Source organism: Asterias rubens, chromosome 13 (genome assembly GCF_902459465.1).
Source record: "Asterias rubens chromosome 13, eAstRub1.3, whole genome shotgun sequence".
Lineage (NCBI taxonomy): Eukaryota > Metazoa > Echinodermata > Asteroidea > Forcipulatida > Asteriidae > Asterias > Asterias rubens.
This window is the reverse complement of record NC_047074.1, coordinates 7,042,574-7,067,690: the sequence shown is the minus strand read 5'-3', so window position 1 is coordinate 7,067,690 and position 25,117 is coordinate 7,042,574. Positions and strand designations below refer to the sequence as shown.

Here is a 25,117-nt window from a genome sequence, read left to right as displayed (position 1 = left end):
TCATACAAAAAAAAAAAAACTGTGAAAATTTGAACTCAATTAGTCGTCTAAGTTGTGAGATAATAATGAAAGAAAAAACACCCTTGTCACACGAAGTTGTGTGCATTCAGATACTTGATTTTGAGACCTACAAAATCTAATTGAGGTCTCGAAATCAAATTCGTGGAAAATTACTTCTTTCTCGAAAACTATGATACTTCAGAGGGAGCCGTTTCTCACAATGTTTTATACTATCAACAGCTCCCCATTACTTGTTACCAAGTAAAGTTTTATGCTAATAATAATTTTAAATTAATTACTAATAGTGTCCACTGCCTTTAAGAAAGATGTTACTTCAAGGGATTAGATATTTCTTCTGATAGCATAGCTTTACTGGAAACCAATCCAATGATTTAGTATTAGAAGGAATATGTAACGATAACAATATACAAAACCCAGCATTTTAGCAGGCAACATGATTGATTCTGCCAAGATTACAAATTATTGATCGCTTTCTAGCACTGCATACACCTGCAAGAAGCTGATAATATTCTATGTATTATAGGCCAAGCCTTTAATACACCTTCCAAGCCTTATTATGGGTGCGTTTGATTAGCTTCCCTGTGTCGACCTTGCGGTGCTCACTTGGGGGAGCCCCTGACAAGAGCTAATCCAACTATCACTCACTCTCTCGTGGTGATGTCATGCACCTGGGGCCAGCCCCAAAGTGACCCACTCCACAAGCAGGGCACTTTGGGCTGACCCGGGTGAGCCCCTGGAATGACGTACAAGCTATTCGAGCGTACCATGGGTAGACCGGGGTCAACCCAGGGAAGCTAATCGAACGCACCCTAAAATAAAAGTTTTCCCGATTTTTCCAAGGGAAAAAAAAAATCAGTCAACAGACTTAAGTAGGAAGAGAATCATGCCTGATATAATGGCAGCACTTAAAATTGTTGAATTGGGCAAATATATTGAACTTGGTTCTAGCACAGAAAACTGGATTAAACATCTGAACACGTTGGAGTGAACATATTTCTAGCCTGCTTAATGAGATAGTGTCATAATTAGATAGATTTGTTTGGCTTACACCCGTTACAGACAGGTGTGCCAGATATAGATTAGGAGCGACTCTAGGTAGACCCAAATTAACTTTGGTTTCAGACAGGTGAACTTAAAGGCAGTGGACACTATAAACACTAGTCTTCATAATTGGTGTATCTCAACATAGGCATAAGATAACAAACCTGTGGAAATTTGAGCTCAATCGGTCATCGAACTTGCGAGATAATAATGAAAGAAAAAAACACCCTTGTCAAACAAAGTTGTGTGCGTTTAGATGCTTGATTTCGAGACCTCAGGTTCTAAATCTGAATTCTCAAAATCGAATTCGTGGAACATTACTTCTTTCTCGAAAACTATGGCACTTCAGAGGGAGCTGTGTCTCACAATGTTTTATACTATTAACCTCTCCCCATTACTCAACACCAAGAAAGGTTTTATGCTAATAATTATTTTAAGTAATTACCAATAGTGTCCACTGCCTTTAACATAACATTGCATTGGCTTGGCTCATGACAAGTTCGACGTCTGAAACCAAGGTGATCCAGAGTCGTTCCGATTGACTGCAACAAAGATCTTTCTGTTTCTAGCGCGTCCACTTCTAGTGGTTTCAGACGACGAACTTTTCATTGAATCCAGAGTTTGGTTCTGCGGGACTCTGGAGCGCCTGTCTGAACCGGGTGTTAGTTCCAAGTAGAATGCCTGTTTTACCAGCTCACTCCAATAAATCAAAGCTGAATCCTCTTAGTTTCTGTCCTAAGGCTAACCTGTTTGACAGCAGACTTCCAGTTGAGCCATCCAACCATCAGGTTCCAATAGTTCCAACCTTGGGTTTACCTCTAGCCATTCAGTTCTAGTTGTTGTAGCTCCTTTACTAAAGCAGCTTCACCTTGTACTTTCTCCAGCTGATTTGCTTCTAACACCTTGCCTCCGGCTTTTTGTTCCTTCAGCTTTTCAATGGCTTTCAGTTTCTGTTTTGCCAAAAATAAGAGTACAATAAAGTAAACACCGAACGGTGAAATTGACTCATACCCATATTATAATGGTTTTACCCATAAACCAATGTTTGTTAGCAATGTATACTCAATACTTTCCCCCAAGTCCTGTGAAAAAATACCAAAGGCATACAACTCGGGTGGGATTTGAACCCACAACCCTTCAATTCTTGAGCAGTGTCTTACCAACTAGACTACTGAGGTTGCCCGGTAGCTAGAGGCAGTTCGAATCCTATGTTTTGGCAGCGGGTACCGCGACGATATATGATAGATTTTAAATTTTGCATCAAGGATAAAGAATATTAATTTTGTTTTTTACACAGGACTCGGGGAAAGTACTGAGTATACAGTGCTAACACACATTGGTGTATGGGTAAAAACCAAAATTAATATTCTTTATCCCCGATGCAAATTTAACATTTCTTATATATCATACCCATATTATTTAGTAAACATTTGCGGTAACACTATGTAATGCTAATCTCTGAATGAGTTTGGGTGGTCCTGAAAAGAACCATTGGTTTGAACTTGACGTTTCTATCAGTATGCTCTGATCGTTATCTGGGGAAAGCAATATCCATCAATACAGGCATGACATGTGATAAAACTGAAGCAATATCCATCAATACAGGCATGACATGTGATAAAACTGAAGCAGCAAAGAAAGTTAGTTTGATATAAGCCTGAAAATCTGACGTCACACTTCGAGGGGGCGGGGGTAAGTGGAGGGACACTCTGAGTCATGATGAACCTTCAAGTGCTTTGTAAAATTAGAAACCGTACACTTGCCCGTCTTTTTCAACGTTTCTTTTTATTTGTGTGTCCCATCTGTTTTCTAGTTTCGCGCGGGTCCCGCTAGTGGTTCTCCCCAGTCCCGTTTATACTCGATTCGCTTATTTTGTTCCCGTTCAATTTACTAATTTCCTGTCCTGCATCGTTTCCAAGTCCCTTTTCTTCTTTTCTTTCCCTTAAAATATTCCCAGCTCCATGCCATAACCAACACCTCCGTTGTGATCCTCGTAATGACCCCCTGCATTGTTCATTGCTTCCACTGTACGCGCGAAGTTACTGGACGCTCACGCTATGACTGTGACATCACAAAGGGCGCCTGACAGGTATATGAAATAGCGCAGTCCCCTGACAACCCAGGGTAGCCCCCAAGCCCAAAGTTACTACAGGTAAAAGGTACACGCTTGCGCTTGACTGTGCCGTCACAAACAACGAAACCCCCAACCCACAGGTACCCCGAAATTGACCCCGGGACGCATCAATTCCGCAGGGTGCGGGCACCACTTGACGTGAAAACAATGGCGGCGCCCATGCGATTTAAGCGACATTATAGTACACATGTAGAACAAAGAGTGATTCTACCATATTTATTCCATGACCTGCATCTCTTTGGAACTCCTTGCCTGGTGCATGTTTCTCCACATCCTACAATCTGTACTGTTTTAAGAGGAGTATCAATTCCTACCTCCAGCTCTCCCGAGTTATTTCATGTTTATATAATCATTTTATTCTTGAAGCCCCTTATCTAGAGTGGCTTTTAGCCTTGCTTGGAGCGAACTTGCATAAACAAAAAATATATCAAACCCTCTTGGACAAACCCAAGCATGGTTTGGAGTTCTTTTGGACAAAGAATATAATTTGGGAATGGGGAAAAGGAAAGTTTAAAAATTCTCTGCACCTTTCTAAGACTCTTGATCTTCTTGTCTGTTTCTGTGGCAATGTTTTCATCTTGTGCTGATATCGGGGTGACTGGCGTATGATGGGCCTGACCCAAGACATAGGAAGCCATAGCTAGGGCATCTCTCTGCTCACTGGTACGAGAATCCTGTAAGAGATGTTCCAACAGATAGACATAAATTAAAGGCACTGGACACTATTGTCAAAGACCAGTCTTCTCACTTGGTGTATTGCAACAAAAGCAAATTAACGAATTTGAGCTGAATTGGTCATCGAAGTTGCAAGATAATAAAAGAAAAACAACCTTGTCACACGAAGTTGTGTGCTTTCAGATGCTTGATTACGAGATCTCAAAATCTAATTCTGAGGTCTTGAAATCAAACTCGTGGAAAATTACTTCTTTATCGACAACTACGATACTTCAGAGGGAGCTGTTTCTCACAAAGTTTTATACTACCAAAAGCTCTCCATTGCTTGCTACCAAGTAAGTTCTTATGCAATTTTTTTTTATAGTAATTACCAATAGTGTCCGGTGCCTATAGTTGCTTCAAAGTTCCTGTAAAAATGTTCTTATTTTGAGCCAAACTAGTACTTTATTTCTTGATTCTTACCAGAGGGGAGCCGATCACCTCTTGCTGTTTAGCTTTGGCCTTTGCTTCTCGTTTCTTCTTGTTCTTTAAGGCGTTTTTAGAAAGGGCCTTGTCTGTAACAAAAGTATTAAAAATGTTATACATAGTTCAAAACAATTTCTGTTTCATGACAAGAATACACATTTAACTCTCTCAGTGCCTGCGACATTTCAAAAGTTTATCCCTAACTTTTAGCGTTTTTTTTTAATTTTTTGAAAATTCTGTGAAAAAAAAGAAGTAAATATATCTTGGTATCCCCCTCTTTGTCTTCTAACTCACATCTAACTCGCCATCTTATTCTGAAATATCCATGATTCTGAATGAATCAGGTGATTCTGAATCATTAAAGTAATAATAATAATAATCGTACTTATAACACGCCTTTCTCCAAAGGATACAAAGCGCCAGGTATTTTTACTGTAAGGTGAGTGGGACGAAGTTTGAACTATTAAACCTAATCCTTCGTACCATGTAATAATGAAAGTGCTTTTGGCACAATAGACTGTGCAAGTCTCGCGCGCAGCGGTGCGAGAAAACATGACAAATGAACAACTTTTGTTTACGAAATCATTTCTTTGCTATAAATTATTCTTAATGCCGAATCTGAACAACAACAAAACCTATTACAGCTTGTTTAAATTAGTTTTTACATTTTGAAACAAATATACAATTAATCAGTTGTAGTTTATGTATAGAAAGTACAAAAGTAAAACTCTGGGACAAGGATGTTTATTTGATCTTAATTTTTTTGAATTCCCTGTTGTAAATCTACGCCCGAATGAGAAACTACTAAAAGCTGGTTTATACGCGGACGCAAGATGGTCGCGAGAGCGTTATCTTAACAAGAGGAAGCCGACGCCTAAACGGCCAATGAAAAGACTTTTCACCGCTTGCGACCAAAACAAGCGTCTGCGTAAGTTTTGTGATCTGAGTTGGGCACAAACGTTGAATTTTTTTTCAAGTAACCTGACCCGAGGTCCAGTTTATATATTCTTTGTTATTTTGTTGAACTTATTTTTACTTTTATACATGTTGTTAATAAGTGTTACATTTTCAACAATATATGTAATTTGTTTTGGTCATAAATTACGTTAAAGTAAAATAATGGACAAAACAAAATCTCCCCAACTCCATAAGGTTGGGACCACAATGGTCCCGGAAGTTCAAATACGCGCCAAACTTGCTGCCAGGAACACCAACTTTTCTGTAAGTGTTATGCCTTCCCCAAGAAAAAATAAAATAAAATAGAAGTCGTACAAAAATTAACAAAAAATTGTACCATTAGAAAGAGCGAGAGTGCCCCCTTGTGATAACATGTATACTTTATACCTTGTACATGTACAGGGTTTGGCAATTGAAGTATGAACATTACCTCGTACATGTACGAGGTTGGTGATTTCGCAAATAGACCTAGTACATTTTTGAGTTTTGCACTGAAAGAAAAAGGGAAGAGAAAATGAGGTCCAATTTACCTGAGAGTGTTTCTGCTGGCTCCTCTTCCTGAACCAATGGAAACAAGCAAAGAAAACATCAATAAAAAATATAAAAAAACCAAGTATCAAAAACAATGGATAAAATGGAACAAAAGTAATACAATAGACCGATCCATTAAGCTCCGTCCATTGCGTATTGACCAATCACAACGCAACGAAGGTCCGACATGCGTGCGTGTATCTTGGCGCCCGCAGCAGAATTGTGCAGAAAGGCATTCGAGAGCCCCACGTGTTCTTGCTCACACGTGCGTTATGGGCGGAGCCTACTGGATCGGTCTATTGAGTAAAAAGGTACCATACTGCATAGGATTTATTTTGGAAGCATGCAAAATGAGACTTTAAATATAATTATAAATCACTTCAAGCAAACTTGAATCCTTGATTCTCCTTGGTCAATCCCTAGCGAAAAGAGTGTAACATAAACCTACATTGCACGCCTTATAAAACCATGTTTCAATGGGAGACTTTTTGACGGTCCTTTTCACAGTAGTGTGCGTGCTCAGACCTAGGTGCACAATACTGAGCATGCGCGCGCGCTCAGAGCCGCAAAAAAGGACCGTTATGTCTGCTGACACCAGCATCTCCAAAGTATCCTATACACTCTGCACATTGCGCTGTTTTAAGCTACACATGAAGGTGTCCCCGTATCCCATGTTCGGATGCAGAAGTGCTATAGTTGTTTTATATTCTACTTGTGCTTGTATGATAATAATTGTCTCACTATGGCTCATGAAAACCAGAGATAATTTAATACCATGAGGAAATTTGATTTTGTAAGAACGTCAAGAAAGGAGTAAAACACCTACATTTAGTTTGAAGGAGGATGCTGCAGTCTTGGAGGCGTTCGGAGGTCTATAAACGGCTGGCTTTGCATCAACCTGCTTAGCGGATTGTTGTTGAGCAATAACTGGCTTAGACGGGAAGGTGCCAGCAGGAAATGGCTTCCATACAACCTCCCATAATTCCTTCTCACGAGGGACAGAGTATTCACTGAATAACTTGCCCGAGTAGTGCCACATCTTGTAGCTGGGAAATAATAAAAGACAGTTTAATAATAACAACATGTCAACAAACCTATTCTAACTATCAAATGTTGGCAATTTGATTACTCCACCAAATTGATCCATACAAAAAACATTGTTTGTTGTTTTCACCATTTGAGAGGGCACTGTTGATGTTAATATTTCACATGTAACACATCATAACAATATTGACTGCTTTGGCTTCAAGGTGATCCCGGAGCAGTCCATTTTCAGAGAGAAAATGAAATGACCCAGGGGGGTCTAGTTTGAACTATAGCACAATTAAAAAGCAACCACTATTGCTCAGATAGATTCACAGATAGATTGTTAAAGACACTGGACACTATTGGTAATTGTCAAAGGCCATGTCTCCTCACTTGGTGTATCTCAACATATGCATAAAATAACAAACATGTGAAAACTTGAGCTCATTCGGTCGTTGAAGTTGCGAGATAATATTGAAGAAAAAAAACACCCTTGTCACACGGAATTGTGTTTTTCAGATGCTTGATTTCGAGACCTCAAATTCTAAATCTGAGGTCTCGAAATCAAATTCATGGAAAATTACTTCTTTCTCGAAAACTACATCACTTCAGAAGGAGCCATTTCTCACAATGCTTTATACCATCAACAGCTCCCCATTACTCGCTACCAGGCAAGGTTTTATGCTAATAATTATTTTGAGAAATTACCAATAGTGTCCACTGCCTTTAAGTTAACAGCGCCATGCCGGTAACTTACCACCCCGGTAAGTTACCGGCTGTTCACACGTCTTGGACTTAATATCGGTAAGTTAGCAATTTGCAGCGATAAGTTAAAGGAACACGTTGCCTTGGATCGGACGAGTTGGTCTATAAAAAGCGTTTGTAACCGTTTGTTATAAAAAGATGTTTTAAAAGTAGAATACAATGATCCACACAATATTGCCTTGAAATTGCGTGGTTTTCCTTTTACTTTGCGAACTAACAGTCGGCCATTTATGGGAGTAAAAAATTTGACTCCCATAAATGGCCGACCGTGTTAGTCGACGAGGTAAAAGAAAAACCGTGCAGTTTTGAGGCATGTTTGTGTGGATAATTGTATTCTACTTTTACAACATCTTTCTACCCATATGCATGTTATAACAAACGGTCACAAACGCTTTTCAAAGACCAACTCGACCGATCCAAGGCAACGTGTTCCTTTAACCATTTTATGTCCAATGTGAACACGGCTTATATTTCCTTGAAACGTGTTGAAGAACTCACCCATTTCCAACTCGAAGTCTTGGTGAGCATGTAGCAGTCAAGAAATGCTCTCCATCAGGGCACCATTCAAACTGTGTGGAGTCATCAGCTTGAATTTTACTCACTAGCTTCAAAGAGCTCCTTCCCCAGAATTCCTAACAAAATATATCATTAAATAAAATAAATAAATAAATAAATAAATAAATAAATAAATAAATAAATAAATAAATAAATAAATAAATAAATAAATAAATAAATAAATAAATAAATAAATAAATAAATACATACATATATAAATAAATTTATATACATACAAATTATTTTAAGTATTTACCAGTAGTGTCAACTGCCTTTAAAGCACCTTGAGTGTCACTGAGTGAAGGCTATGCCCACTATACAAGAAGCCACTATTATTATTAATATTATTACGTACCATTTTGCCTCTTAAGTTACCAAAGCCAGCCAAGCAGAGAAGTATTTAAGCTGCTAAGGAAGACACAGTCAACGTTATGAATATTCATCACTTATTAAAATATTACTAATCCAATTCTTGGTGGTACATCATGTTATTTAATCTGAAAAGAGTCACAAAATAAATTTGTCTCGGCCGGGAGACAACATTTTTTTTTTTTTATGTAAAATGTATTTTTGTGACATTGTTTTACTCTATAAGAGATGTTAAATTTGCATTGGGGATAAAGAATATTATTATTATTATTATAATTATTATTATTATTATTATTATCTTTTTTTTTTTTTTACCCATACACCAATGTGATTAATATTGTTTTACTCTTTTCTCAAAAACTACAGCACCTCAGCAAGTAGTATTTGGAGGTTGTACTATCATTATCATCAAACGGTGCAATTTTAATGTAAATCTGTGGACATTGTGTTTTATGTTACAAAAAGTACCCAAATCCTTTTAGGCTATTGCAAAACAGACAATGTAATGTTTGTTGGTTTCTATGGCACTATTGGCTATATTTCAATTCATACTACCAGCTGAACAGTTGCATTTTAAAATCTGTTGCTTTTTAGGAATTTGATTCCCCATACAAAATTGTTTAAAGACACTGGAACCCTTTGGTAATTTTCAAAGACCAGTCTTTTCACTTGTTGTATCTCAACATATGCACAAAATAACAAACCTGTTAAAGTTTGAACTTTTGGTATTTGAAGTTGCAAGATAATAGTGGAAAAAACACACTTGTGACTAGAAGTTGTGTGCTATCAGATGCTTGATTTTGGGACCTCAAAAGAGCTTCTGAGGTCTCAAAATCAAATTCGTGGAAAATTACTTCTTTCTCAAAAACTACGGTACATTACTTCAGAGGGAGCCTTTTCTCACAATGTGTTATACTACCAACAGCTCCCCACTGCTTGTTACAAAGTAAGTTTTTATGCTAACAATTATTTTGAGTAATTACCAAAAGTGTCCAGCCGTCGATTTCACCAAACTCTTCCTAACTTAGGATTAATCTTAGGACTTAGGACGAGTAAAGGTTCGTATTCAAATTCGCATTGAACCCATCCTAAGTTAGGACGGGTTACTCATCCTAACTCGAGTTAGGATTCATCCTAGCGTATTGTTTGTTTTTCATAATATCATATTAGTACCCAACTGTTTTGCCATTACAACTTTCCTCTGTTGACAATGTTTGGAATGTGAGTAAACAAGAAGGCTGCATTATAATAAACAAGAAAACAATGTAAATAAATAAATCAACTAAAAGGATATCTGTTCCTTGTGGATTGTAATACACAGTGTTTCTTGGCCCAGTGCCGAATTCAAACAGCGGTTCACACTTCAGATTGAAGAGGGTTGCTTTGGAGGGAATAACTGGTCAAAAACTGGTCAAGAAAAATGGATATTTGAATGCAATCATTATAATCCAATACAAAGCTTCTACATGTTGCATGCCTGGAATAACAATTTTGGCCTTGGAGCAGGCCATATGTTGAAGGGCACCAAGGCCAGTAGAAAGGGCACCAAGGCCAAAAGTTTCAAATTAGAGAAAGTCATGAAGGCCTGTAAGTTATTGAACGTCAATTAAACATTAAACATTGTTTAGAGGTTTCCCTAGGGGTGGTAAACCCAATGAAACATTGGTTTTTTTTTTTTAAATAAGATATTGATAAATCATGTTCTACATTCATGGAGAAACCCTAAACGATTTTGTCACAACATATATATTGAAGTAAAAAAAGAAAATTTAACTTAATTTCAATGAAGAAGACAACAAATCTTCCCCAAAAGTATAGTTTTTCAAATTCATCTTAAACATCTCGCAGCAAGCGGTTTTTTTCCCCCGTCTTTATTTTGGCAAATTCCTAAGAAAACATTTTCCAAGAGTTATTTCATTCGCCATGTTTTTCGTCCGTCACCAAACGGCGATACCATATAATGCACATTAATTAGGTATAAACATTTTAAAATACAGCAATGAGCAATTTAGAAACAGGGAGGAAAAAGAAACGACTGGAGCCAGAAGGATTGCCTAAAAGAAACACAGTTCCTGTCTAGAGGCTCTCCTCTCCACCTGATCCTAAAGAGAACAGCAATTTTGGCCAGTTTGATCCAAGACTTTTGGTCTACATGTACATTGGCCAAAATTTCCATTCTAGGAAAACAATCAAAAAATGTTGCAGTCCAGTCAGTGAGCAAACAAAATTTGCTGATTGTTGCATCCAAATCACCTCCCAATTTTGACTGATGTCTTATCAGCAAAGGCTTTGCTTAAATAAACTTGCTTTTTCCCACCATTCAGACAGACAACATAATTTTGTTTTAGGATGGCCAGGGCTCAATTCCCCAAAGACTAAGACGAAATAGAAATGTCTCACAATTTTAACTGCTAGGCAAAGTGTGACGTCACAATAATAATCACTATGGCAATACTGAAAACTTGATCATCTAAATATTATAATAATGAATCTATGTGAAATCAAGTAATAATCAGCGTATAATTTCTTCAGCTCAACATGTTTTGTTCATCGTAACCACATCAAAAGGATACACCCGTACACAACACAAAAATCTGAGGAGTTGGGATTCCAGTCCACACTGTAGATGGGTCCAGTCTTAGCTGTAAAATAAACAATCATTCACCAATAAGTATTGACCTAAACACAGTGTCTAAAACTCTTTTATTCATAACAATAATAACAAGGTACTCAAGGCACTGAGTATATACAAACTTTCAGAAAGATAGGTTATTGCAGTGATGGATTCTGAGACCCAATTATTTAGCACCTTATAAGGGTTTAAAAGGTGCTAAGGCGCATTAAGCAGCCAAGCCAGGAACACCGGGGCGAACCCCTTCTATTTTCGTTAAGTGCACTGGGTTCTTTTACATGCATTATACAACACATGGGACCACTGGCTTTACATCCCATCCGAAGGACGAAACAATGGTTTAGTGTCTTGCTTAAGGACACAAGTGTCACGGCTGTGGATTCGAACCCACACTCTGCTGATCAGAAACAAAATAAGTGAACAAAATTCCAATATCCATTATCAATTCTTATGACTTATAAATTGTAATATTCTTTGTTTAACCCTTACACATACATGTGTGTACGCACTGTATACTCAGTACTTTCCTGAGTTCTTGAAGAAAAATCACAAACCTATTACCTGGGTGGGACAGTGCACAACGAACTAATAGATGTAACATGCCTAGAACAGGTGATTTTTTTCACAGAACTCGAAAAAAGGACCGAGTCTACAGTGCTTACACACATAGGTAAAAACCCAAAAATAATATTCTTTATCCCGATGCAAATTCAACACTTTAATTAAACCATTGCAGTACCCGCTGCTAAAATATAGGATTCGGACTGCCTCTAGCAATCTTGGTGGTCTAGTTGGAAAGACATCTGCTCTAGAATTGCAATGGACGTGAGTTCGAATCCCACACGAGTAATATGCCTACCCGGGAAAGTACTGAATATACAGTGCTGTCACATGTCGGTTCAAAGGTAAACACAAAAATAATATATTTTAACCCCGATGCAAATTTAACATCCATTCATAAATACCTCAGACAGTTTCGCTATTCCTATTGGTGGAGAGCGCGTCACGTGGGTGTGTATAAACCTTTGTTTATGGCCGGTAAAAAGTGTTAATTCATGGGCGTGACACGCGACCTTGCATCTGTTCTTAGTAGACAGTTTCTTCATTCCTATTGGTCGAGAGCAACGGCTGAAACAGTTGTGCCTCATCACGCGATACGCGCACAACATTCCATTATAAGGAGTTGTTTACCCAAGGGCGGCGGAGGGCTTTACCATTTCATAGCTGGAGGGGTGTTGTGTTGAAAGAAATCATTCAACAATTATATTTTTTGCATTTATTTTACTTTTTGACCAAAAAGTGATGATGTTTTTGACTGAAAAGGTATTTATGAATGGGAATCAAAGTGTGTTGAATCGGTTTTCAACACGTGGTTTAAACCTGCCGAGGCCAGGTTCTTTATAATTTACCTCGACTTCGTCTCAGTAAAATTATCAAGAACCCGGCCTCGTTGGAATTAAACCACTGGTTGAAAACCTCTTCACCACACATTGATTCCCTTAATTATAAAGTGACAGTTGGAATACCATGCAATTGCACCCCCCCCCCTCCAATAAAAACTAACCACTATGATGACAGTTTCCCACAATGTAATAACTTTCAGAATGGAGGTTTGCTAAATAAAACTAGCAAAAACAACCCAGCAAATCCAAACTTTGAGCACCATTCTCCGCTGCCCAATCTGCATGGTTCCCTTATCTGCAGATTGGGCAGCTCAATCTGCAGATTGTGCAATAACAACAGGTTTTCAGGCCAAAACAACGAACACCTTAAAAAGAAGAAAATCAAGAGGTGTTTGAGCTCCTAATTATTGACATACAACATTTAAGTCACTGGACACTATTGGTAATTATACAAAATAATTATTAGCATAAAACCTTACTTGGTAACGAGTGAATGGGAGAGGTCAATAGTATAAACATTGTGAGAAACGGCTCCCTCTGAAGTAACATAGTTTTCGAGAAGGATATAATTTTCCATGAACTCGAAAACAAGACTGCGGAATTATAATTTGAGGTCTTGAAGTCAAGCCTCTGAAAGCACACTTTGTGTGACAAGGGTGTTTTTTCTTTCATAGTTATCTCGAAACTTCGACAACCAATCGAGTTCAAATTTTCACAGGTTTATTATTTTATGCATATGTTGAGATAAACCAAGTGAGAAGACTGGTCTTAGACAACTACCAACAGTGTCCAGTGTCTTTAACCAACAAATAGACTACTCACACAGTGCTACAGTACAACCCTGTCCACTGGTGTCCAAATAGTGTAGGGCTTGCTCTCCATAATATGACTTGCCTGTCTTGTCAACATCAACACTTGCAATGGCAAGAAGAGCAGTTCCTGCCAAAAATAAGAAGAACAAAACCAAAGATTTTAAAAGAAACATCATCACACAAGCTTCTGCGTCCCATATCCAACGAGTCTAACGTGCAAAGTATAAATTTCAGATTGTTATTTCGCGACGAACAGCATGCATGCGCACAAAGTTTAGAATGTTATTTTTGCACTTTCCAAGCATGACGCATTGACACTCACAATAGGCAGTGTGCAATAAAAAAACTGGAAGTAGGTTACAGGTTTTTATACCACCTTCCAGTTGGAGCAGGATTGATTGATTAGCGCATACTGGAAGATAACAAATCATATACATACCTTTCTTGTTCCATAACATATTAATGTTATCTGCTTTGAAGAAGCTTTTACTGGCTATGGCTGCTCCCTCCCCTCCCAAGTTGGGATATCGATATAATCTCACAAAAGCAGGAGATCCCTAGCATATGGAAACATCAAGATTGGAGATTTGTAAAAATGGAAAGTGGACTTGGGGTCTTTCCTACCCTTAGTTAAAAACACTGGACACCTTTGGTAATTGTCACTTGGTGTATCTCAACATATGCACAAAATCACAAACCTGTGAAAATTTGAACTCAATTGGTCGTTGAATTTGCGAAATAATAATGGAAGAAAAAACACCCTTGTCACACGAAGTTGTGTGCTTTCATATACTTGATTTCGGGACCTCAAAATCTAATTCTGAGGTCTCGAAATCGAATTCAAATATTTTAGTGGAAAATTCCTTCTTTCTCGAAAACTACACCACTTCAGAGGGAGCCGTTACTCACAATGTTTTATACTAACAACAGCTCCCCACTGCTTGTTACCAAGTAAGTTTGTATGCTAACAATTATTTTGAGTATCTACCAATAGTGTCCAGTGCTTTTAACAGCATATGGTTAGTCCCTAGAAACGCTTGGTAGTAAATCTCAACTTTGATACATACACTGTACTAATAAAGTGTATTATCTTCAAGTGCGCGCTAATCCTCCAATCAGATTCGCAGAATGGAGTGGTGTTAAAAACCTATATTGCACAGCTTATATCACTACAATGCGTATTGTGTGTTCTATGTCACGCGCCAAGTTTGCTTGAAGATAAATACCTTATAATATATCAATCTGACAGATTATACCATTTGAGGGTTCAAATTACTCTCAGTTAGCAAATAATGCAGAAGGAACAATAGTTAGTTTTAACTTTTACGTTTGTACTAACCTTTAAGAAACATGTTGCCTTGGATCGGTCGAGTTGGTCTTTAAAAAGCATTTGTAACCGTTTGTTATAAAATGCATATGGTTAGAAAGATAGTTTAAAAGTAGAATACAATGATTCACACAAATTTGCCTAGAAATTGCGTGGTTTTCCTTTTACTTTGCGAACTAACACAGTCGGCCATTTATGGGAGTCAAAAATTTGACTCCCATAAATGGCCGACCGTGTTAGCCAACGAGGTAAAAGGAAAACCGTGCAATTTCGAGTGATACCTGTGTGAATCATTGTATTCTACTTTTAAACTATCTCTCTAATCATGCATTTTATAACAAACGGTTACAAACGCTTTTCAAAAACCAACTGGAATGATCCAACATCAGGAACATAAGTAAACACTACATGAATATGATGTACAGTTTGTACTAGCCTGAACATCTGACGTCACACCTCGAGGCTCGTGAATAACGCCAGAGACCTGCCTCATACCGGCGTGTATTTTCACCTTTGACCTACTTTCATTTCACATAGAGATACGCAGTCAAATTCTATTGCGGACATGACAGCAGTGTACTGTTTGGGCATATTGAAAGCTCATGTCACTGCACGTTTATAATGATATCATTTGTATCCAATGGAATCACTGAATCTGAGGAGCAGGGACCCGTCTTTATCCTTGTCGATAAAGACAGGGGTCCAGTCTAAGATTATACTAACCTTAACAACAGGAACATAAGCAGCAACAGAGGGTGGGGAATCCCCTTCTGAGATTACACATCCTTCCATTCTAGGAAGCTGAAGTCTGGCCACAATGTTCCCTAAAAATACACAACCATTCACATTAACATGTATTCCATTATCTAATTTAATGCCACATATATTTGTTTCTATACAAAAACAAAGTCAAGAATTTAATAAAAATCTGAACAAAATTAGGAACCGTTAATTTAGAGCTGGATCCAATCCCATTATAGGCCCAAGTTTTTTAGTCATTTGAAAAAGCACATTATTTTAAATCTTTTGGTCGTAGGTTCGGAGCTCCAGTCCATTCTCTCTCATCTAATCGATTTATCTCTGCTACATACAAACATGTACCAATTTAAAGTGTATTTCAGACAAATAGTTCTTAGGGTGATTAATGGAACAGTACGTTGCCTTGGATCGGACGAGTTGGTCTTTGAAAAGCATTTGTAACCCTTTGTTATAAAATGCATATGGTTAGAAACAGAGATGCCAACATTGATTTTTAAAAAAGAGTAGCATCTCCCAAATGTTTAGGGCGAGCGCAGCTTGGGCTCCCTAAACCGATCTTTCTATTACTCTCTACAATGCTAATTAGCTCATTTTCAGGCATTGTTGTGAAATAACAATTACCTGTATGCATCAACAGAACAGCTACAAATGTTTATAGTGGCCAGTGAAAAAAAATTGAAAAAACCCTGATTTCCCTCATCTTCTGACTATGTTTCAAAAATAAATGTGTCATAAAAAAAGGTGGCCTTACTTAAATGTAACATAAAAAAGGGTGGTCTTCCTTAAATGTTTTTGTTTTAATGATCAGAAACGCCACAACAAGCTATTGGGAGAGAGAGAAAAAAAAAAAACAAAAAAAAAAACGTGTCCGGATTTTGGGCAAAAAATACGTGTCCGTATTTTGGGCATTGTCTGGACATTGACGCTACAATTACTGGTAGGAAAACATGGAAACTGTCTAGCTTAGACCTCACAGGCCACTCAGTTGAAGGTATTTTTGTTCAGATGGTCTCCTTTTTTTGTCGCCATTATTTCGTACTTTTTTTGCCAAGCTTCGATGAAGTACATGTACAGCCAGCGTGGGCACAATAATAGTGGATACATGAGGAATGAGGTTACTGTGACACGTTAGCTCACACACAACCTCATTCCCCACGCACGTGTGCACTATTTCCCATCGTGTAATAGAGATCAATGGGTACGATCTTGCAGAAATGCACTAGCGTAAAAAATGCACACTCAGCCGGCCAGCCAGCGGGGGAGGGCACGCAACAATCATTATGTCGAGTACATTGTTCGAGTGAATTCGCCGCTATTATTCAACACTGCGTTCTAAAATTAAAAGTGTTTATTTCTTTTCTGTTACAATTGTTTTGATATTTTTCTTAATTTTTATTTCCACTTAATAGTTCATTAGTTGTTTGCATGTATTGTACGATGTAATAAAATTATATTGGGCGGCTTGTTTAGCGTGTTTTATTGAGTATTATCGTAGCGTCGTAGTCACGGCTCGAAATCGTATTTGCTACGCCCAAATCGTGTATGTTGGTATCTCTGTAGAAAGATGTTTTAAAAGTAGAATACAATGATCCACACAAACTTTCCTTGAAAATGCGTGGTTTTACTTTTACTTTGCGAACTAACACGGTCAGCCATTAATGGGAGCCATTTAAAAATTTGACTCCCATAAATGGCCGACCGTGGTAGTCGACGAGGTAATTTCGAGTGATACCTGTGTGAATCATTCAATTCTTCTTTTAAAATATTTTTCTAATCATATGCATTTTATAACAAATGGTTACAAACGCTTTTCAAAGACCAACTTCACCGATCCAAGGCAATGTGTTCCTTTAATGCTGGTATGAAACATGATGTTTTCTGATTAAAGCTAAATAACTGATCCGATACTCTAACATTTCAAAATCACTATAAACAAGGCAAAAAGTAGGTCTACCTGTACTACAAGGGAACATTAAAAACAAACTGATAGAAAAGAGTCAGAGAAGCCGAACACATGAACAAAGAAGATTGTGGGTTAATGCCCCACTATAGGATTTGAGGCTTTGCATGGTGAGGTATCAATATGTATTTGGTTTGCGGTAACACCATGTGTGTATCTACTTGCCGGGTAGAGTTTGTTCTTTAGAGAACTGTCTTTCTATATTCTACTATTGCAGAGTAGATTTATCAGATTGTTTGGGAAACTTCTCAGTTCTGATAAGAACTGTCCTGCTTCTTAACTACTACCCGGGCGGAAGGTATAGATAATTGGCTGGGACTACTACTTTAGCTTATAGGATCGTAACTAACTGCACTACCGCAGAGTCAGTTCTTGAATTGGTCTCAACGTTTCGACTAGCTTGCTCTAGTCATCGTCAAGAAGTCCCATTTCTTATTGTTTCCCATGATAAACTCTGGTTGATTTTCAAAACTAATTAAAACCTTACCCACGTAATCCCGGATCAATAGAAAAAAGTGTCAAATATAGAAGAAAGTTGATACAACCTACCAAAATCATGATCGCTGTAGCACAGAACACCTCCACTGGCGAATACAGCGCACACCTTTTCATTAGCTGACCACTGAGGTCTCCTATTATGATTAAAATCAGATAACAAAAATTTTGAGAAGAACTTTTACCTGATTTTTCGTATAAAGAAGTTCAAATTCTCAGCCAAAATGACCACAGGACTGCAGAATGCGTTGTTCCAAAATGGAAATTTTCACTTCATACTTCGGCATTAACCCCTAAAGATTTCACACTCAATCTGTATCTGTATAGTTGAGCCACCAAAAAAACATCTAAAGACACATCACACCAGCTTTGCCCATTGTGTGGATGGGATGGCTTTATTTTTGAAGTGATTAGTGAGAGTGTCCTTGAAGATATCTAATATGCCTCGTCTGTGATTTTGTTCACAGGACTGAGTAAACAGTGCCAACACACACTGGTGTATATGGGTAAATACCAAAATTAGTATTGACTTTAATTGCTACTCACCATACAGCTCTTTTCCTCTGGATGGTTGAGTTAACGACTTCTCCTGTCTTTAGATTCCATATATGAAGATTGTGACTAGCTAACTGATTATCTTTGACAGCTGCAAAACAAAATTGTGCTCAATAAATGTCATTCTTGCATATAGTTTCGGTAAGGTAAAGCGTTCTCCTTAATCAAAAATGGAGCATAATAGACCTTTATCATGGTGCAGCCATCTTGAATTTCTATCATTGATATCAACGTTACCAAACCGAGGCTGGAAAAACAATATGTAATAATAACAAATTCTTATATAGGGCATTTCACAATAACCGTATCAATGGGCTTTACATTAGTGCCCTGGTCATGGGGCCAATAACATCCCTGTAATGTTTCTCAGCTCCCTGGGGAGTATACAGCCCTGAGCTGCCTGTAAGGCACTTGTGGCTTTTCATACACAATATCAACCTCTACCCTCGCAGGTACCCATCTACACCCTGGGTGAAGAGAAGCAATTATAGTAAAGTATCTTGCTCAAGGACACAAGTGTCACGACCGATTTCGAACTCACACTCCGGTGAATCAGCACCAGAACATGTAGTCTGGTTCCTATTTGCAAAATGATCTTTAGCATTCATTATTGTTATTCGATACAAGGAACATGACCAATATGGAGACAATCATGGAAGCCAACAAATGTCTTGCAGCCCAAAAATACTGTTTTGAGAAAATCGTGTTTAGAGTAAAGCAACTTTTCGAAATAACTGGCTGGTAGACTATTCGCTATTCAATCTTTCAAATGTTACTTATCACGGAGGTAGAGATCCTAAATCATACAAATCAGTTTCCAATTTTGTCTATGTACATGTAGCGTGTTTCATTATTGAGTAGTTAGTTAATTGCCTCTTCATGAAAACTGTACAAAACATGGTTTGTGTGCAGCACATCATGTGTTGTAAAATTAAATTTTAAAAGCCAGACTACTCCATTTGGCACTGTGCAAGCAGATAAATCCACACGGTCGGTCATGTAATAACTTTTGGGCACTTTGTACAAATTATCCAGTTTGTTTTTTCGCCTTTCATAAAACACGTTTTTTGGCACTTTGTGCAAAAACTAAGGAAAATAAACAAATAAATAAATTTGGGCCATACAATTTTCAGAACTCAACAAAATGTTCCCAGATTTGTACTGAAAAGCAATCACAAGAAAAATAGCTTGATAATTCGTATTTTTTTCATAAGCAATTGAGTTATGTATGTATTATTGTCTGATTTGAAAAGGCACATCAAAATCCCATTAGGCCAAGTAAAAACAAATACCAGTTGATCGTCCAGGTTTTTCCAAAAAGATGAGGATGAGGGCCTTTTTATTTTTTCATTTTGTATTTCTTTCAAAGGTGGCCGCCAAGCATTTTTATTCTAACTGGCCACCAATTCTTTGTTTACCACCAATTACTTTATGTCTAGTTACAAGTTCTTATAAGATTAGTAAGTTTATTAAGAAAACCACAGAAAAATTGTCTTTTTGAAGTCCAAAAAAAAGGTGCGACCTCAAAAAAAGTGAGGGAGGGGACGATCAACTGCTATTTTTTTGACAGTTACTAAGGAGCACAGAGCTTTTGATTGGAGCAGTCTTAAGGCCAAGTCATACTGCAGCGATAACGAAAACGATATCGATTACGACGCAAAGAGAACGCATTCTATTGGTTGAAATGCTCCACTCAGAATACGCCCACGCTCATTCAACCAATCATTCTCGTTGTCGTCTGTTTTCGAGGCCTGTGTGACCGGGCCTTTATTCCTACCTTGATAATTCTGCCACGTAGCAAGGTACGTTCCTAGAGGAGAGAAACATAGCTGAGCAATCTTGGCCAGTTGAAACTGATGGAGTAACTTATAATCTGACAATCGGATCACCTTCGTGCTGTAAAATAAAAAAAGTCATACCAATGCCGTTAATGTTGTGGGTTAGCTGTTTAATAATCGGCTGGATCAGCTAAAAAACTTAAAGGCAGTGGACACTATTGGTAATTACTCAAAATAATTGTTAGCATTAAAGTCACCTAGAAATATAATTTTTTCTTCTTCAAACAGTATTATGTTTCTGAAAGAAAAAAAAATGTAATTGTTTTTAACGATTTAAATGTAAAACAAAACAAAAAGAGTTGTGTGGGGGATGACTCCGCTTACCCCTTTTGTGACATCAATTGAGGAAGACTTTGCCTTGATCGAACATCGAACACACGTACGTGCAAGTACATTCAAGTCCTAGTCGTGAGTTTGTACGTTTCGAAAAAGTTTTTTTCTTGCATTTTGTATTTGCCTAACAGGAACAAAATTAGGTATTGTTTCAACTTGCAGGGCATGTTTTTAGCTTGCGCCAAGCGTCACTATCTTATGTTGGCACTGCATACGGTTCATCGCGCCTCGATTGACGTCACGAACAGCGCCCTCTCGGGTCGAGCTTATTTTCAAATTTGGAACCGTTAATTTAGAGCTGGATCCAAATTTGTAAATAACATGAAAACTAATTTTTCAAAACCTTAGTTAATTGTTTATTCATATTCCACTCATCAAAACACATACTTTAGTGACAAAATCTTTATTTTGACAAAATACCACTTCCAGGTGACTTTAACTTACTTGGTAACAAGCAATGGAGAGCTGTTGATAGTATAACACATTGTTAGAAACAGCTCCCTCTGAAATAATGTTTTTTGAGGAGGGATTAACTTTCCACTAAAATATTTGAATTTGATTTTGAGACCTCAGAATTAGATTTTGAGGTCCCAAAATCAAGCATCTGAAAGCTCACCACTGTGACAAGGGTGTTAATTCTTTCATTATTATCTCGCAACTTGACCAATTGAGTTCAAATTTGTTTGTTATTTTATGCATATGTTGAGATACACCAAGTGAGAAGACTGATCTTTGACAATTACCAATAGTGACCACTTTCATTAATCACCACTGTGCTGTAACAAGGAGACCTAATGGTCATACAGCTATGTTATTAATCTGATAGTTTACTTTCATTCATTTCATTTAAAGGCAGTGGACACTATTGGTAATTACTCAAAATAATTATCAGCATAAAACCTCACTTGCTAACGAGTAATGGGGAGAGGTTGATAGTATAAAACATTGTGAGAAACGGCTCCCTCTGAAGTGACGTAGTTTTCGAGAAAGAAGTAATTTTCCACGAATTTGATTTCGAGACCTCAAGTTTAGAATTTAAGGTCTCGAAATCAAGCATCTGAAAGCACACAACTTCGTGTGACAAGGGTGTTTTTTTCTTTCATAGTTATCTCGCAACTCTGACAACCAATCAAGCTCAAATTTTCACAGGTTTGTTATTTTATGCATATGTTGAGATACACCAAATTAGAAGGCTGGTCTTTGACAATTACCAATAGTGACCATTGTCTTTAATTTGTTAATTCTGGTTGTCAAACCAAGGATTCTCAGAAAAGCAAAATTTTTCACTAGACTAGCCAAGAACCCCCTGGAGAGAAAACAAGGATGGAAGTTTGTTTTAGATGTGCTGAGGAAAAACTCCAGCGAATCAGGTAGGGACTGAAACCCAATCCACTAAAGTGCCCCTGGCGGGGTTCGAACTTAGATCAAAATGTTGGAAGGCGAGGAAAGATACCACTCTTCCAACCTGACCACCCAAGGCAGAAGGAGTGGACGATGGCATGCATGTAATTCATTTGGTAATTTTGAAGTCTGCAAGTCAGCCAAGTAGATCAGTGTTGCAAATAAATGGGGAGATAGGGAAATCTTGTTTAACTAACTATTAAACCATTCAAAATCTTACCACTGTCCATTGCACCAAGCAAACATTGACCCATCTGAGCTGTAAGCCATAACTCTACAAGACGAACTGTCATCTCTGTGAAACAAAATAAAATAACAAATTCTTTCACAATCAAAATAAAAAAACCTACAGTCAAGCATATAATGGCATTGAAAACTGTTCAGAGCATTTTCACAAAGTTTTAAGTTTTCTGAAAAACACAACTTAATTTATAAAACAATTTACAATCCATCGTAAAATCTCTTACCTCTTAAACTGGACATTGTCTGTGTAGTCTGGAGGTCCATGTACCATCCACATTCCTTCTGAGCCACGAACTAAACACAACCACAGAAAAAAAGTAATAGTGAGAGGTTGATGGTATAAAACATTGCGCGAAACGGCTCCCTCTGAAGCGCCTTAGTTTTTGAGAAAGAAGTAATATTCCACGAATTTGATTTCGAGACCTCAGATTTAGAACTTGAGGTCTCGAAATCAACCATATAAACGCACACAACTCCGTGTGACACTGAGGGTGTTTTTTAAATTTCATTATTACTCGCAACTTCGATGACTGATTGAGTTTAAATTTTTTCAGGTTAGTTATTTTATGCATATGTTGAGATACACCAACTGTGAAGGCTAGTCTTTGCTAATTACCAATAGTGTCCACTGCCTTTAATTTGAATCCCCTATAATATCGACACATCATTTTGTTTTAAACAGACCATGACTAGCCAAATGAGGAGTTGTGCGATGAATTTGCACTAGTATGAGTATTTCTATATAAATAAAACAGTTCCAAACACACCGAGTCAACATCAAAGTTTTGTAAATAACCTTCTGGAGGATCCAGGGTTCATTTTCATTTATATATGTGTTTTGATAAGTGGAATGTGAATAAACAGTTAACTAAGGTTTTACAAAATCAGTTCTTATGTTATTTACAAATTTAAGAGTAGACCCCGACCCGAGAGGGCGCTGTTCGTGACATCAATCGAGGCAGACTTTGCCTGTAATGCGTAGAGTAAACACAATTGCAAAGTACATGTACGGACCAAGTCGTGAGTTTGTACGTTTTGTTTTTGTTTTTTTCCGGCAATGCCGACCAGGTGTATTGCTGCTGAATGCAGTAGAAAAACACTTTTTGAAATGTACCAACTCACGACCTGGACGTACATGTACTTTGCACGTGTGTTTACTATACGCATTGCAGGCAAAGTCTGCCTCAATTGACGTCACAAAAGGGGTAGGCGGAGTCAGCCCCCAAACAACTTTATATGTTTTTTAAACATATAAATCGTGACAAACAATTACTAAAAAAATTGTTTTTTATTGTTCGTAAGCCTATACTCTTATATTTGAAAGAAAAAAAATTCTATTTCCAGGTGACTTTAAGTAAAACTCTGAATTATCAGTCCTGTTATATCACTTTTAGAGAAACTTTAAATGTACGCATTCATTGATTAGGCCAAATAAACAAAAATACAAGTTGATCTTCCGGATTAAAAAAAAAATGGATGAGGGCCTTTCTATTTATTATTTTAAATAATCGGTCGATCGCGCAACATTCGGCAACGAACATGCGCGGTCAACCGGGAATGGCTCAGCGCGATTGGCCAATTGTGCAGGAATGGTTTTGCGCGATTGGCCGATTACGCAGGAATGGTTTTGCGCGGTCGACCGATTGTGCAGGAATGGTTTTGCGCGATCGGCCGATTGTGCAGGAATTGTTTGGCACGATCGGCTGATTGTGCAGGAATGGTTTACCTGTTTTAGGTCGATTGCGCATTCCTGTACAATGGCCAAAGCCATTCCAGCAGCACGATCAATAGATCTTGCACGATACGTCGATCGCGCAAAACCATTCCTGCACAATCAGTCGATCGCGCAACTCCATTCCTGCACGATCGGTCGATCGCGCAAAACTTTTCCTACACGCAAAGATGTTCATTGCGCGATCACCGATTGTTGCGCGAGCGACCGATTGATGCGCGACCAATAGACCCTTGAAAAGTGCTGCGCGATCGACCGATCACTCAGATTGACCGATCGCGCCCAACAGTAACAATCATGTACTGGGTCTAGGACAAAATTGTAGTAACCGATCTCTGCTGTCTGCGATTATTCTCTGTCTGTATCAGACAGTCAGAGGAGGAGAGGCTCTGAACACGGCTAGGCAGTGTCAAGTGTATGCATAGATTTTGTGAACCCTTCTTCTGCAGGGTTGCCACAATAATGCATTGCAATGAGAAAGGGGTGGGCAAAGCATGCAGTGCAGAAGAATTGACAAATGTAAAAGCTGTCTGTCAAAAAGTGTCATGAAATTGAAAAAGGAAAAAATAACTAGCCTAGGCCTACTATTTACTATTCTTTTCTTTTTTTAACTTTTATGCAGAACCACACCAGGCACAAACAGTGCTTTTCATCAGTTTATCAATAATACATTTTCTTGTTTTACAAAAGCTACCTCCGTGCCAATATTATAATTAATGTTTATAATTAAAAATACACACGTGTGACTTGATGCCTGGGCGCCGCCATCTTGCCAAATGATCATTCATGTGCGCGCGCACTCGTCTTCAGAGCTCTCTCTGATGATGTGACGTATGCGAAGTATTACGACATCACGCGCTTGCGTGCTCGTCGCATGCATGCGCGTGCGTAGGAGCAGGGGGGGGGGGGGGTCGGGACTTTTTCTTCTTCTGTACACATCATCACCCTTGAGAAAGGATGGTACATCTAAAATGCCACTGATAGAAAAGCACGAGTACGACAGTAGCAGTACTAGACATACAGAAAAAGAAAACAAAATCGCTCGGGTGGGAGGGGGGGGGGGGGGGGGGGGCACTTCATTGCGCTTG

General features: G+C 38.1%; 1 protein-coding gene across 1 annotated transcript; it reads right to left on the bottom strand.

Annotated features, from left to right (window-relative positions):
- Positions 1 to 1,459: 1,459 nt before the first annotated feature.
- On the bottom strand, positions 1,460 to 24,842 carry LOC117298236 (eukaryotic translation initiation factor 2A-like). The gene is made up of 18 exons (XM_033781368.1): positions 24,770 to 24,842; positions 22,522 to 22,591; positions 22,275 to 22,349; positions 20,260 to 20,378; positions 18,474 to 18,573; positions 17,982 to 18,064; positions 15,437 to 15,537; positions 13,826 to 13,943; positions 13,397 to 13,513; positions 11,113 to 11,181; positions 9,834 to 9,935; positions 8,526 to 8,566; positions 8,114 to 8,247; positions 6,651 to 6,870; positions 5,824 to 5,851; positions 4,334 to 4,425; positions 3,724 to 3,870; positions 1,460 to 2,012 (listed from the first exon to the last, which is right to left on the bottom strand). Exons 1-18 carry the CDS (start codon positions 24,795 to 24,797, stop codon positions 1,881 to 1,883), a joined length of 1,776 nt encoding a protein of 591 aa, XP_033637259.1. The 5' UTR covers positions 24,798 to 24,842; the 3' UTR covers positions 1,460 to 1,880.
- Between the last annotated feature and the right edge of the window lie 275 nt (positions 24,843 to 25,117).

Bases quoted from the DNA above. Each gene is read 5' to 3' on its own strand.
- LOC117298236 (XM_033781368.1), bottom strand. From the start codon at position 24,797: ATGGCGGCGCCCAGGCATCAAGTCACAC. The intron at 15,538-17,981 runs GTAGGTTGTATC...GTGTATTTTTAG, and splicing joins CTACAGCGATCATGATTTTG to GGAACATTGTGGCCAGACTT. The intron at 8,248-8,525 runs GTACGTAATAAT...ATATTTTGTTAG, and splicing joins GTAACTTAAGAGGCAAAATG to GAATTCTGGGGAAGGAGCTC.